The sequence below is a fragment of the Passer domesticus genome, chromosome 17, assembly GCF_036417665.1.
Source record: "Passer domesticus isolate bPasDom1 chromosome 17, bPasDom1.hap1, whole genome shotgun sequence".
Classification (NCBI taxonomy): Eukaryota; Metazoa; Chordata; class Aves; order Passeriformes; family Passeridae; genus Passer; species Passer domesticus.
Window position 1 is genome coordinate 8858270 of NC_087490.1, and position 15424 is coordinate 8873693.

General features: G+C 55.7%; 1 protein-coding gene across 1 annotated transcript in view; it reads left to right on the forward strand.

The window, feature by feature from the left end:
• Positions 1-7228: 7228 nt before the first annotated feature.
• The window catches only part of MN1 (MN1 proto-oncogene, transcriptional regulator), a 34970-nt gene continuing 26774 nt past the window's right edge, over positions 7229-15424 (forward strand). The window contains exon 1 of the mRNA XM_064392080.1: positions 7229-11050. Coding sequence (XP_064248150.1) covers positions 7618-11050 — 3433 coding nt within the window. The 5' untranslated portion in view covers positions 7229-7617. The remainder of the gene's footprint in view (positions 11051-15424) is intronic.

Genomic DNA, 15424 nt, shown 5'->3' on the forward strand with positions numbered 1-15424 from the left:
TCAGGCATTTCTAAATACTCTCTGAGCAATCTGAAAATGTCCTGTAAGACAATTTACTCTGCATTTCCAAGCCTCAGTTGATGCAGCCATGTTTAGGAGCTACATTATATCCTTGAAATGCAGTGCCATGGTTTTATGGCAAAATCAGAAGCACGGGGCTGTTACTGTGGTTTATATACAGTTCATACAATTCAAGAGTCTTCATTGAATTCTGTCTTGATAAAGTCATGGGGAAAAGATTTTCTTTGAAGTTTTGCAACTTTTAATGAAAGACTTTCTACTTGCTTGAATTTATATGAAAAATTAATTTTAATCAACAGCATATAATTGTCGGGAAGCAGAGATTAGAGTGATGGCTGCAGACATTTTATTCCTGGGAGCCTCCTCTTCTCCTTGATGCCTGCTGTGGGCAGAGTTCAGTGTGCAAACCCTACCACAAACAGAGTTCTGGCATGCACAGTAGTTTTAAAGATCATAATGATAATGTGTCAAGCCCAGGTTTTGGAGGCAGATTTTCAATTGCTTCCACCTGAGGCTTCACCTACATGAGGAGCCTTCATGTGAGTTAGGTGAGATCCTGTGCTGCTGTCCCTGTCTCCTCAGCAGAGACTCTTTGAGGTCCCAGCCCTGGCAGCAGAGCCAGGAGGGTGCCTGGTGTGAGGGGAGGGGATTTCTTTGCAGTGACTGAAGACTGAAGAGTCTGAAGGTGTTTCTGCCACTGCCCTGTGTCTTTTTTTGCTGGTATGCTGGTTCTTGTAGTCCCTCTGTTCTGGTGCTCTTTCCCCACTTTTGCTATTTATGCTGTATTTTTTATAAACCTCAGCAGGCACCAGCACAGCCCCAGGTGTGCTGCTGTTACCCTCTAGGGACAATATCTGCTGTCCATGCTTCAGAGCAGCCTTGGACTTCTTATTGCTATAAGCACAGGAAGCCCTGATTTTATTTTAAAACTTTATTCCTCAGGTTGGAGACATGTTTCTTTCCTGAACCCCATCTACCTTTATTCTTTAATTCTTCTTTCTAAAATTACATGGCTTTCTGGTTTAGAATTGCATATCCAAGACACACAAGAAATTCGAGGTATTTGTTGAACCTGAACTATAGAGCTTCTCCAATCCCAGCTAAAATCTTGATATGCTTATTTACCATATTTCTGTTTATAAGCTTGGCTTTAGCACCCTCTAGAACAACACCTAATGCTGTTGCTCCTTTTGCAAATGGCTCTGTCTCCCTTGTTTCTCACACAGTCCAAGGTAAATTAAAGGAATGTGATTATCAGGACTTCTGAAAAACCCAGTAGTCACTGGCTAAACTATACTGTAAAAAGAACTGAGCTACACCAACATGGGAAGTCCCTAAAAAAGGCTGGGAGCAAAATGGCCATAATTGAAATCTGAAAGCAGCAACTCTATAAAGAAGTAAGCGAAGAGGCGGCTCTTTGTAAATGATGATCTAAAAAGTGTTCTGGGTTGTGAGACCTCATTTCAAATGTATTCATTAAATAATATTTGAATCATTTAACAGTTTGAACTCTGCTGCACTGCTAATATCTTCAGGGGATTTTTTTTCTGCAGTAACAAAGGTGCCTTTGTTCCCCGCTCAGTGCTCGGGCTGCGCCTTGGATATTAGTTGGAAACCTGATCACCCAACATCACTCCGAGGCTGCGAGCACAATGTGAGTCGTCTGCAACCCGGATTAAATCAGGCCCTTTGTACAGATGCTGAGGGGCCGTGATGGTGGAGGAGCGATGGTTGTGGGCAGCAGGAGATCGTTAACCCTTTGTGCCTCTGGCGGGGACACGGGAGGTTTGGGGGAGGCTGTCAGCGAGGGCCAGGGGCAGCCGGGCAGCTGCGAGGAGCAGCCAAGAGTGCCAGAGTAATTCCTGCTGGAAAGCAAATCATTCTTTAGGCAGGGCAGGTGAATTCATGCTGCTGGACCGTGTGCTCGCTGCCTTGGGATGCCTCTTCCCTACAGGGTGTGGGCAGGGGCACTTGATTTAAATTGGAAAAGTCAGGACTGCGAGCCAAGGTTGACCAGTGGCTCAGGAACGCTGTTAAACCTTATGAAGTAACACAATAAATAATAAACACAGGAGCAGCTTTATTTCCCTGCTGGTTTGAATTCTGGGCCCTGTGGTCTCGAGCATCCCTGTGACCCTAGGACTGTTCAGCAGAGCCAGGAGGTCAGGGGCTGAAGGCAGGCAGGGAGCCCTGGAGCCAGCGCGTCCCCAGCCCTGATGGCCACGATGGGAGGGATGGCAGAGGTCACAGGGCACTGTGGAACTCAGGAGATGCTCAGACACACAGCCCTGGGGGAGGTTCTCCAGCCTGGTCCCCAGGGCGGACCTGAGAACCAGTGACTTCCAAACCCACACCCTGTGGCCCTGCTGTGCCCAGCGCTGTCCTGGCAGGATGGGAGCGCGGCGTGTGGCATCGCAGGGGATGGCACGATGAGGAGAGGAACACCAAGGCAAGTGCTCTCCTGAAGCTAATACTTAGGGGAAATTAAGTCATCAGGACCTTATAAAACACCCTCTGGCTCTCTCCTTTCACAGTAATTCAGTTTATAAGATGATGAAACATGAATTTACTTTGGTGGTTTTCTGGCATCACCCACAGTGAGCCAGACTTTCCAGATGCTCAAAGATTGTTCTTGCTCCACCACACTTATATAAATTCCCACCTGGTTCAAGTTTAGGAAAACAGCAGAACAAAGTTGGTCACACAAACTCCACCATAAAACACCGAGGAGAGTTAAACATGATTATCCATACAGAGAAGTGCCATTTTGTTATTTATGTTTCACTGAGCTATTTTAGGAAACATAAAACTTCTACTTTTCCTGTAGTCAAACTAATTCACTACTTCTGTCTATTTCTGTTGTGCTGTATATATTTATATATATATTATTTCTTTTTTTAATATCCCCCTCACAATGGAATGCCTACACATTATGCCTACATATATGCCACATATGTGTTTTAGAGATGGGAATTTGAAGGGGAAAATAAAAGCCCAAGCAGTGGACTGTGTTATGGACCGGAAAAATTACTTTAGGTTTTCCTATGTTTTTACTAATGTACACTCTCAGTGTTTTATGATTTTAGCACTATCCTGTTTTTCAGTCATCCAAATTATATGTTCATTTAAAATATATTTTTGGTGTTCATTATATGTACACCAAAGTGCCCCACGTGCTGCAAAAGTTTTTACCAAAGTGGTATAAAGGGCACCCAATATACTAAATTAGCAAAGAAAAAGCTGTTTGCAGCAATGGAAAACTCTATGGATATTGTGAAAATATCATGATCCACACTGAGGAACCTGTAAACCCAAGCAGGAAAAAAACACAGCTCAAGGCTGCAGCCATGTAAAGGATCTAGAACCAATTGAGCCAACCTTGCAGAAGAGCCAAACAGGAAAATCCCTGTCAAGGGCTAAGTTCTGAAATTGCTGTCTACCCCTATGGGAAATGACTGAGGTGTTTTAGTCCCTTAATTCTGTTTATTCAGCTATGCATTTTTAAAAATGGGAGGCAGTAAAGCGTCTGAAGGGATTTGGTTCAGTCTTTTCAGAAACCACATTGTTGGTAAAACTAAGCATGAAATTTTTACACCGGCAAGGTGAACTTCCCAGAGACTGAATGCAAATCAGGTTTCGCAGATGAAATTGTCTTTAATCTCAATTACAAACCATGTCACCTGCAGACACTCGAGCAGGGAAGGACGAGGAGTGGCAGAGGTCGGATCACTGGAAGTGCCTCCATGTCACTTTTTAGCTGGTGCCTCCCAGCTCAGCAGTGTGACCGTGCTGGCAGCAAATCCCTGTGAGGCACCGTGTGCAGGGCAGGTCTGCCTGCTCTGGGCACAGCTGGGACTTGGGATCTGCCCAGAACAGAGCCCTTCCATACCCAAAACCCCTTCTGTTCTCAGGAGCTGGAGCAGATGCACACAGACAGACATATCCCCTGTGGAGTGATGCCTTCCCCCGGGAGCTGGCTCTGTGCTCCCTGCACTCCAAGCTCATCTAATGATTTTACATTTGCCTCCTGCATCCCTTCCACCACCACCTTCGCTGTAGTTTGAGAGACAGGAGATACAATAGCTTCCCTCAACTGTTGTGGGCAGAAATGCTGAAAACTCCCCTGAAAATGTCAGCTGCCAGATTTGGAGACCTGTCCTTGAAAATATTACAATTCCTTTCACCAATATCCCTGCTGTGAAGGGAAACCCCAGCCAAGAGAAACCCATCAGCTCTTTAGTGAAGCGGCTGTTGGGAGCCTCTGCTCAGGGACAGAGCCCATCACCGGCTGTGTGACACCGAGTGGCAGCACGGAGGACAAGGGAGTGGCGACAAATGAAATACCTGGAGCTGCACTGAAGACAGGACACCTTTGCAGAGCTGGGAGTGCAAACACCGCGGATAAGTGAGCTTGGGCTCCCTCCGTGTCGGGGTTTAAGGGGCTCTTGCTAAGGGCTGGCTGAGCCAAAGTGTCTTGAGCATATGGGCTTATTTTGTGCAGTTTCTGTGGTGGTTTCTTCGTTAGATTTTCAGTGGTAATGAGCCCACACAGTAGATTGCTGGAGGGAGAAAAAATCATTCTGAATAGGTTTGCTGAATAATTATGAACTGAGCTGAACTCTTACATTTGCTTACTAATTGTATGGTCCGTGATGTTTTATGTATGATGCATTCATTTTGTTAAAAAGGAATTTTTTTTCTTTTTTTTTTGCTGAGCAGCAACTTTTCTAAGTGCAAGTTAAACTGCCACAGTGGAAAGAGCTGGATTTAAGTCTGATGAATTGATGTTGTTTGAATTATTTTTTTAAACATCAGTCCCACTATTTGGTTTTCAGAGCTTGCAATATGAAACCCAAAATTGTGCTATTGTCTGGAGAGTTGAAATAAATGAATCCCCTCAACTTTGGATTTGGCAGGCACAATTACTATTGTTAATTTAGAAAATAATCCCCAGCAGCTACAACTATTTAAATAATGCCTTTCCTTGCTTCCCCCAAGATGACCAAAACCCCAAGAATGAAAGTAAAAATATGTTTTAGAAAATACACTTTTCACTGCTTGGTCTGATTGAGAGAGGCTTCCTTCCCCTTTGCTGGGGACTGTGACCCTTTGTGACATGGGTGACCTGGCAGTGCTGGCCCCAGCCCAGGGCCACGCTGCCACCAGCGCTCCCAGCTCCGCGCTGGACACCAGGAGCTGAGGGGCAGCTTGGCAGCCCCAGAGCACATCTCAGGTTAGAAACAGGCTGAGCACCTTCCACCTGCACACCACGGGCCAGCAGAGCCCCTTGCCGTTCCAGGCAGCTCACTGTTTTGACCGTCAGAATACTCAGGCTGAGATGATTTCCATGTTTGCCACTGTCCAGCTACGGACACCATGCGGCTCCCAGCAAAGCCCACAGAAGGAGCGGCGCTGGGCGAGCTGGGCCAAGCCGTGGTGGGGATGAAATGTCAAGGCTGACTTGTCCAGCGAGGCTGGGGTGGCTCCGGGGGAGCGGGGCTGAGCCGCTGGCGCAGCGCACGGACTCGCGGTCCGGGCTGCAGCCCCGCGCCGGTGTCGCCGTCGGGCTAAGGGCCGTTCTGTGCCCTCGGCGAGGAGAGGCTCGGCAGGGAGCGGCGGCACCCGGGGGCGGTGGGCTGCCCGCCCAGGGCCCCCAGAAGAGCGGCAGGACGGGCCGGGAAGGGAGCGGCGGCGGCAGCGCTGCCCCACGGCGAATCCGGGCAGCCGCTCCCGGGGGCTCCGCCCGACACCCCCCGCACCCGGCCCTGCCCGGAATGCCCGCGGGTCCCGGCCCGCCCCGTCCGCCCGCCTGCCGCCGCCGGGGCGGAACGGGGGCACGAACCGGGGCACGGAGCGGGGGCTCTCCCACCGCCGTCGGGGCAAAGCGGGGGCGCGGGCACGAACCGGGGCACGGAGCGGGACCTCTCTGCCCGGCGAGGATACGGAGCGGAGCACGGAGCGGGACACGAACCGGGACACGGAGCGGGGCCTCTCCACCCAGCCGGGACACGGAGCGGACACGGAGCGGGACACGAACCGGGACACGGAGCGGGGCCTCTCCGCCCGGCGGGGGCCCGGGCGGGCGCCAGGGGGCGCTGTGCCCGTTCGCAAGAGCCGCTCCGACGGCGCGCACGCAGGCGCAGAGGGGCCGCGACGGCGGCGGCGCTGGGGGAGCCCCGGGCGCGGGGCCGCCTCCGACCCGGAGCCGCGCCGGGTGCGGAGCGGGGTGCGGGACCCCGGCCGGCGCAGCCGCCGGTCCCGACCGCTGACCCTGTGCAGGGACCGGCGGCCTCGTCTCTCCCTCAGTCCCTCCCTCCGTTGCCGCCGTTCCCGTAGCGAGGACCGAGACATCCTCTCGGTTCCTTTGTGCCGCGGTCGCGCCGCGCGTGCTGCGTTTTCCACCCCGGCGCCCGCCCCGCAGCTCGAGCCCCGCGCCCCCCTCTTCCCCCCTTGTCACTTCGCTAAGTAATAATTTCCACGTCCAATTCCATTTCTTCGCCGGTTCTGAAATCTCCAGGCCATCAGCAAGGAGGATAGTTCACATGAAAACTAATTACACAAAATCAATATTTAATCACAGCGCAGCATCCTGATCCTGCAGAAAAAAATCCCGTTAAAACTCTCCTGCCATATACAAACAGTCTTCAGCCGCTTATTTATAGATCTCATTTTTTTTCGGTGGGAGCAATATTCATTACTATTTCTTTAAACTATCGACATGTGCATCCGCGAGCACCTGAAGCACCGTGTCCCGCCGGCGATCTGTGGGCCCCCTGGCCTGCTGGGTGTTTGTCCCTCCGGGGGAACGGGCTTGTGACTCCCCCCGCTGCCGCAGCGCCCGCTCCCCGCGAGGCTCCGTGCGGTGCCCGGCTCGGGGCGGGCCGGCGGGGCCGCTCCTGTTCCCCCGGGCTCGGGGCTGCCGGGCGGCTTTCGCCCCGGCGGGCAGTGGCTCCCCACACCCGCCACTCGGTGCCAGCTCCAGTGCCCCCCGCCCCGTTTCAGGACCCCGCGGCACCGCGCACCTCCCCGTCCGCCCGCGCTCCGTGCGCCGCGGGAGCAGCGGCGCCGCCGGGCACGGGGGGCGGTGCGGGGCGCGGTGCGGGCGGGGCACGGGCCCGGCGGCGGAGCCACCTTAACGGCAGCCCCGCCCCGGACCGCGGCGCTCATTGGCGCAGCCCCGATGGCTGAAATTCATCGCTGAAATGCAAAACTTGTTGCTGCTCCGCCAGCGCTGGGTGAGAGCGCGGCAGCGCGCGGGGAGCGCGGCGCAGCCCTCGCAGCGCCCGCCCGGCCCCGCGCCCCGGCCCCGCCGCCGCCGGAGCGCCGCGAGCCGCGGGAGCGCACGGCCGGCCGGCGATGCGGCGCGCAGCTCCCGGGCGCCGGAGCCTGTGAGCGGCGGCGCGCCGCCCCGTCGGCTCTCGGGCAGCAGCGAGCGGCGAGCGGCGGGGTGAGCGCGGGCGAGCGGCCGGTGCCGGCGGCGCGGCAGGATGTGAGCGGGGGCGGCCGAGTGGCGCGGAGCGGAGCAGCGGGGAGCGGCGGGCAGCGGGACGGCGGAGCGGCGCGGAGCAGCCATGCCCTGCTGAGGAGCCGCGCAGGATGTTCGGGCTGGAGCAGTTCGAGCCGCAGAACAGCGGCCGGAGCGGCGGGCAGGCGGAGCGGGGCTTCGGCCAGCCCGGACTGAGCATGAGCGCGCACTTCAAGGCGCCGGCCTTCCCCGGCGGCGGCCCAGCACCGGCGGACCCGGCCCTGGGAGCGCTGGGCGAGCCGCCCCTCCTGGGCATGAACATGAGCCTGGCCGGGGACGGCTACGGCTTCCCGGGCCGCGGCCCCGCCGAGCTGCACGGCGGCGGCATGCAGCCGCCCGTGCACGGCTTCTTCGGCGGACAGCAGCCGCACGGCGGCCCCGGCGGCGCCCCCCACCCGCACCAGCATCCCCCGCACTTCGGCGGCGGCTTCGGGCCCGACCCCGGCGCCTCCTGCGTGCACGGCGGGCGCCTTCTGGGCTACAGCGGTGCGCTGGGCGGGCAGACGGCGTTCGCCGACGGCTACGAGCACATGGCCGAGGGCCAGAGCGGCGAGGGCTTCGGGCAGCAGCGCCCCGGGACCTTGCCCGATTTCCAGCACCACGGCGCCGGCGCCGCCAGCCACGCCGTGCCGGCGCCCTGCCTGCCCCTCGACCAGTCCCCCAACCGCGCTGCCTCCTTCCACGGGCTGCCGGCGGCCGGCTCCTCCGAGCCCCACGGCCTGGAGCCGCGGCGGCTGCCGGCGCAGGGCGGCGTGGACTCGCTGGAATACAATTACCCTGGCGACGGCCCTGCCGGCCACTTCGAGCTGCCCGTCTTCTCCCCGTCGGAGCCTGAGGGGCAGCTGCCGCACTACGGCGGCGGGCGGCAGGTGCCGGCGGGCGGTAGCTTCGCGGGGGCGCCCGCCCTGCCCCGGGCGCCGGGCATGGCCGTGGCCAAGGCGCACCCGCCGCAGCAGCACGGCGTCTTCTTCGAGCGCTTCGGGGGGGCGCGGAAGATGTCGGCCGGTCTGGAGCCGGGGGCCAACGCCAGGCACCCGCTGATGCAGCAGCAGCAGCAGCCGCCACCACCACCGCAAGCACCGCAGCAGCCGCCGGGCTTGCTGGCCAGACAGAACTCCTGCCCGCCAGCCATCCCTAGGCAACAGCAAACAGAAGCCAACGCTCCCAACTCCAACCTGCAGGACAATGGGCCCATAATGCAGAACCAGCATGCACAGTTTGAATACCCTATTCACAGACTGGAGAACAGGAATATGCATCCCTACACCGACCCCGTGTTTAATATGCAGCACCCTCCTCCGCAACAGCCACCAAATCAAAGACTGCAGCACTTCGATGCCCCCTACGTGAGCGTCGCCAAGAGGCCGCGGTTTGACTTCCCCAACACTCCTGGCGTCGAGCGCTGTGCCTCCTGGGGCGGTGGCATGCACGGCCCGGCCATGGAGAGTCACCTTTCCCCGACGGCCTACCCTGGCCTGCCGGGCGAGTTCACCCCGCCGGCACCTGAGGCCTTTGGGGGCCCATTGCCACACGGCGGCCCTGAGCACCCGGCGCTGGCGCAGCGCCAGAACGCGGCCCTGGTGATGAAGCAGATGGCCTCGCGAAGCCAGCAGCGCCTGCGGCCGCCCAGTCTGCAGCAGCTGGGGCATCACGGTGAGGTGGGCGCACCCGGCAGCCTGCCCCCGCCAGCCTTCGAGCGGGAGGCTGGTGGCGGCCGCAGCTTCGATGCGCCGGCGCCGCACCTGGCCCCCGACAGCGCCTGGTTCGCAGGGCCGCCGCCGCCTGGGGAGCTGCTGCCGAGGCGCTTGGCAGCGCCCGGGCTGCCAGCCGAGGCAGCCCCCCACGAGCTGGGCCTGCAGCCAGGCGGCCCTGCCGTGCTCTTCCGCCCGGGTGCCAGTGGGCTGGGGCTGCAGGAGCCCTTGCGGATGGCAGGCGAGGGGCCAGCGCAGGCCCTGCCGTCGCCCGGCGTCCACCCGCCCTTCACACCCACAATGGGTGGCCTCTCGCAGCTGCAGTCACCAGGCAGCGGTGTGGCACTGCCCAGTGCCCCCGCTGAGCGCCGTGGCCCCGCCGACTTTGCCGCTCAGCCTGGCTTCCCCTTTGGGGCGGCGGCGCGGCAGCCGGCGGCCCACGGGGCTGCACCTGCCCTCAGCGCCTCGCCAGGTGCATACCCACCACCCCCGCCCGAGTTTCCCCCGCCACCCCCGCCACGGCCCGCTGCCAGCAAGCTGGGTGCCCTCTCGCTGGGCTCCTTCAGCAAGGCGGCCAGCAAGGACAATGTCTTCGGGCAGAGCTGCCTGGCTGCCCTCTCCACTGCCTGCCAAAACATGATCGCGAGCCTGGGCGCTCCCAACCTCAACGTCACCTTCAACAAGAAGAGCCCGGCCGAGGCCAAGCGCAAGCTCAGCCAGGCCGAGCCTGACCCGCCACCTGCTGCCCCGGACTACTTCCCAGCAGGGCCGCCAGTAGGTGGGGGTGGCACGGGCAAAGCAGCGGGCACTGCCCCGCTGCTGCCTGCGGAGAGCAGCCTCTCGCCCGGCTACGCGCTGGAGCCGGTGGCCGGTGGCGAGGGCAAGGCGGGTGGCGGGCGGGGTCGGGGTCGCCGGAAACGGGACAGTGGGCACGTCAGTCCCGGCACGTTTTTTGAGAAGTTCTCAGCTGCCGAGGGCGGGGGAGCCGGTGTCAGCCCAGGGCAGCCGGCAGTGCCGGTGGCGGCGGGGGCCCCGCCGGGGGCTGCGGGCGCTGAGCGCGGTGGAGGCACCCCTCACGACAAGCCCCTGACCTCCCCATCCTGGGGCAAGGGCAGTGAACTGTTGCTGGCGGAGCAGCCCGACCTGATGTCCTCCCTGGACAGCGGCATCCAGAGCGTGACCAAGTCAGACGGCAGCTCCCCGCACGTGGACTTTCCTGACGAGGTCAGCACCAGCTATGGCAACGAGGACGAGGTGTCCTCCAGCTCCGACAATGCCACCTCCAAGCCCACCCGTAGCCCGCTGCTGGGTGGTTCGCCCAAGCTGCCCCGTGGGGAGCACGCACTTCTCAACGGACAGAAGCCCCTGGCCCTTGGCCTTCTCAGTACATCTACCTCGACCCCCGACAGCTATGGGCTCAGCACCACGGCGGGCGCTCACCCTGGCACGCCAAGCATGGAGCAGGTGCGGACCCCCACAAGCACCTCGGCCCAGGATGAGATCCACCCCCTGGAGATCCTGCAGGCACAGATCCAGCTCCAGCGGCAGCAGTTCAGCATCTCGGAAGACCAGCCCTTGGGGTTGAAGAGCAAGAAGGGGGAGTGTGCGGGGCAGAATGGGGACAGTGACCTGGGCAGCTGCTGCTCGGAGGGTGTCAAGGGCACCATGAGCACCATCGACCTGGACTCCCTGATGGCAGAGCACAACTCCACCTGGTACCTGCCTGGAGAGAAGGCCCTGATGGAGGGGCAGGAGGAGGACAAGCCCATGGCACCCTGGGAGAAGCCCAAGCCCCCGAACCCCAGCAAAGAAGGTATCAGTTGTCCCACAGGGGTGCTGGCACAGGGGTAGGGGTGGTTGTGGGCTGCTCAGAGAAGGGGACACGGTGAAGCTGCAGTTCTGGTACTCTGGGCACACACTGGCTCCACCCTTGGTGGGTGCCAGGCACCTTCCCAGTCTGGGCTGGGGCTGCGGGATGCTGGGATGCTGGGTGGATCTAATGGGGTGGGGACAGTGTCAGGGACAAAGTGTCTGCTGCCTGACTGGCCCAGGTGACAAGTGCCCTGTGGCATCTCTGCTGCCAGCCCTGTCCCCATCATGCCTCCTAGAGAACGGGCAGGCGGGGGTGCTGAGCAGAGGGGCTCCCAGTGAGCCTCTCCTGGGCCTGGGATGCTGCAGAAGGGAACTGCAGCCTGAGGTTCTGAGGAGGGGGCTCCTGCAGGGTCCCCCCAGGCATGGGGTACTGAGGAGGGGGCTCCCACAGAGCCTGGTGTCAGGTGAACCTTCCAGCCACTTTCCCAAAACTATGACTGGGGTTTTCCCTAACCACAAAAACATGAATCTGGTGGTAGTTCTGCCCCTTCAGGTCCAGGTGCCCCCTGCTTGCATTTGGAGCCCACAGCAGTGTGATACTGAACTGAACGGCTTGTAACAAATTATTTTTTATTTAACTGAAAAGCAGTTTAAAATAAGGCTCTGAGTCTGTGAGTGTAAAACTTGCTTAGTTGACAGATGTTTAATTTTGACATTAGTTGTCATTTTTGATCCTTCCTTGTGTCCAGAGGACATCATAATTCCCCAGGCTTAGAAAAAAATATTTTATTGGAAAGCCCTCTATTATAAAAGCTGTTTAAGATAAGGATGATTATAGATTCAATTGGTTTCTATTTTATCTTATCAAATCCCTATTTTGCAACCTGCCTAGCTGTATGTGTAATTGTTACAATGGGTGCACATGCTGTACCTGCTATCTGAGGGCAAGCGGATGGGTTTTGGTGTGCTAGAAATACATGTGTGCAGTTTACACAATATAAACTCATTATTTGTCCCCAGGAAAGATGATATTTTGGTATTGCAGTGTAGTTTGAAATTGTTTTCTTTATCTCTGGTAGTGGAGACTGACTTGTTACAGCCCTCCACATTTAGTAATTCTGCTAAGAAAGTTGGTGAAATGAGAAGGGAGCCGGTTAGGAAACTGGGCTGTTTCCTAACCTGGTTCTGGTTGGCTTTGCCGCTTTGGCTTTCTGAAGCGTGAATCTTAGCCCCCACGGTTTGTCTCTTTGTTCATGTTTAATGCCCAGCGCAGGAGACTCTCATTTCGAGCAGAGTGTTTAGCATGCACGGCAGACCCGAGGAAGCCCATCAGCATTCTCCATGCTTCACCCAGGCAAGGACATAAATTGGTTTGTTTGGGGCCCTTCTTTTCCATTTTTAAATGGAGTTGCACACAGCATCCTTCCTGGCCCCTTCTCTTTTATTGTTTCTTGTACACAACATCTAGATCTGACTGGATCAATAGCTAGTTAGCACAAATCACAGTTCCTGTTACTTCTGCCTTGGCAGGCTCAAGCACATACATACGTTCTCTCACACCACACGCACCCCGTTACGTGTGCACTTTCACACACACACAGATCACAGATCTCATACCGTGCCGTGTTTAGAAATAGATTTTGAAAGAACAACTTCTATAGGTCTTGACTTCCTGGATGAAAAAAGAAATCCCAAGCTGTGATTTAAAAGAAATCCTGAGCAGCAATTTAATTCCGAACAGCACATTTATTAAAAGTGTAATTTGGTTTAAAATGATCTATATTTTGTGTGTGTGTGTGTCATACGGAGCGATGCTTCTGCAGCGTCTTTTAACAGCACTCCTCCAGTCACTTTGATCACAGCTATTCTTAGTAACAGCTAGTGAAAGAAGTAATTGCTTTTTGGTCGCGATAACCACAATGTTGGTGTTAAAACAGTTCATCACTTGGAAGGAAAACCATTTAATCAGTGTTCCTATATAAGGATATGTTTTAGTATTTCAGAGGCTTAACATAAAATAGCAAACCAGTTCCACAACAATGCAGAGGCGCTCGGGTTGGTTCATGCTTTAGTCACTTGAGGGATTTGAATGGGCTGGTTCCTCGGATGAGGAAATTTATACAGACTCACAGAGAATTTACTTTAACTGTTGTTAGAGATGATAAAGATACAATGGGTGAGACAAAACAGGCTGTTCACCTCTGCCAGTAGAAATAATTAAACTTAACATTGCCATACCCCTGAGTGTGTGAAACTGTGTTTAAGAAAAGGCTTCCTTTAGACGTGGGCTGAGATTTGAAACCTTCTCAGTCGGCTGGGATTTGCACTGTGCTGTTTGCTCCAGCAGAAGCCCAGTGTCCGGGTGGGTGCGCAGGCTCCAGACAGCGCTCCTCCGAATTCAGGCAGTTCCTCGGCGTTCCGTGCTGGAAGGTGGGCACCGTTTTGGGGCTGGGCAGTGTTAGGGAGAGCAGCATTACACCCGAGGTCCTCCCCAGTGGAGACTTGTTTGGGGCTTCTGATTTACACTTGACGTGAGAGCAATCAAGGATTTATTCCCACTGTGGCACTGCTGCGATTGGCACCGGCGGCTCCTCAGGTGCCGGGGAGGTGGAGGAAGGGGCGGTGGGTGTTGGGGGGCAGCTTCCCCTCGGTGCAGTGCTGGGCACTTTGTCCACTGCCTGCCACTCTCCAGGACCAGAGGGTCTGAATTCAGTGCTGGCCATGAAGGAAAGAGCAGGCTCCCCAAAATACAGCAGGATCAGGAACTTCTCAAATACTCTGTTACTGCGCAGGTTATGGGGGAAACAACTTAAGTTGTTTAAATGGCTACTGAGATTCCTCAGTAAAAAAAAAAAGCTCACCTTTTTTCCCATAATGGCATTAAAATGATTTGCTGATCTCTGGCAGTTGTGAGCTGTGGGTCTGGAGGTTGCTGGGAGCAGACACCGGTGCTGTGAGGTGTGACACCTCCGGCGCTGGCCTGCCGCGAGCCCTGTGCGTGCGTTCGCTTTCCATTTCGGAATGTAGTATTAGTAATGCTGCCTGGACATGGCTCTGCCCTGAAATGTGTTTTCTGTAAGGACTTTTCTCTGATGCATCATTTCTTGTACCAACATGTTTTATGTGAGGTAGCTGGTAGGTTTTGGGGTTTTTTCTCCCTGAAAATGCTTTCTAGAATTTCGTGTTCTCCTCTGCCTAGCAGCTTGAACTGGGACTGAGAGATAACACTTAGTCTGGAGGGGTTGTCTTGACTTCCAACACCACAGCTCTAGCTGACAAAGAATAACCAGTTCAAATTCACTTAAAAATCCAGTGCCAGTTTAACGGGGTTTTGCTTTTCCTGGTTTGACCTAACCAGAGCAATTTCCCCTTCAGTATTTGTATTCCTTAGAAACCCACTAATTGGGTTATGGTGGGGTTTTGGTTTTTAGTTTTTAATTGAAATTTTGAAAGTCCCATACTGCAGATGTCAGGTGAAGACATCAGTATGTACCTAGAACTGTGCAGGTGTTGGTTGGAAAGGATGGGAGTGTATTTTTCTGCTCCGTGGCTGTTGGGCTCGTCAGTCCGGGCTGACGGGCACGTGGCACGCGGCGCCGTTAGCCTTCATGTGTGAGTTTTTGTTAATATTTCATTGTTACACCGAACCTGTCACTTGAATGAGCCCACAGGCCAAGCCTCTTGCTGGAGCAGTGTGTAACATCTGTGAATTACTAGAAATACATTAACAAAGGTCAAATTTGGTCCAGATGCGGCCGGGAGCCTTTGTTTTCTTTCCCTTTCCAGTGCATTCTGCTTGCTTGCTTTATTTTAAATACTGCTTAGTTCTTTTAGAGGCTTTACCAAGGGACTGTGTTTGTTTACTGGGACTGAGTTTTGTCAGACCTCTGGTGAGGTTTTTCAGGCGCTGAAGCCTCGCTGCAAGCGATGTGCTGTGAGCGGCTGTGTTGTAGTGAGAGCTGTGGAAGCGAGTTCAGCAGCAAAGCTCAGCGCCTTTTCCAGCGAGGGGGCTGTGATTCCCTGATTCCCGGTGCTGCTTTGTCTCACTGGGCTGCTGAAACTTACACAATGTTAACAATTTAGTGGAAAAAGATACTATTGCCTTTGTCTTGAAGTTACACAATAAACCCCGCATATATCAAATCTATATCTTTATTAAATCATCTGGATTGGCAGTCAGAGTGATGAGGGAAGAACGCTCCCGCTGGTTATCCTGGGAGAGAGTTTGGTGTGCATTAGGTTTGGATTTAATATGACACTTTAAACTTTTCTAACCTATTAAAAAAAAAATTAATTGGGAGGGTTGCCCTTGTTTGGCCTCATGTGAATGATAGAAATTCTCCATTGTTTACCTTGACTGACTATGATTTTTAAT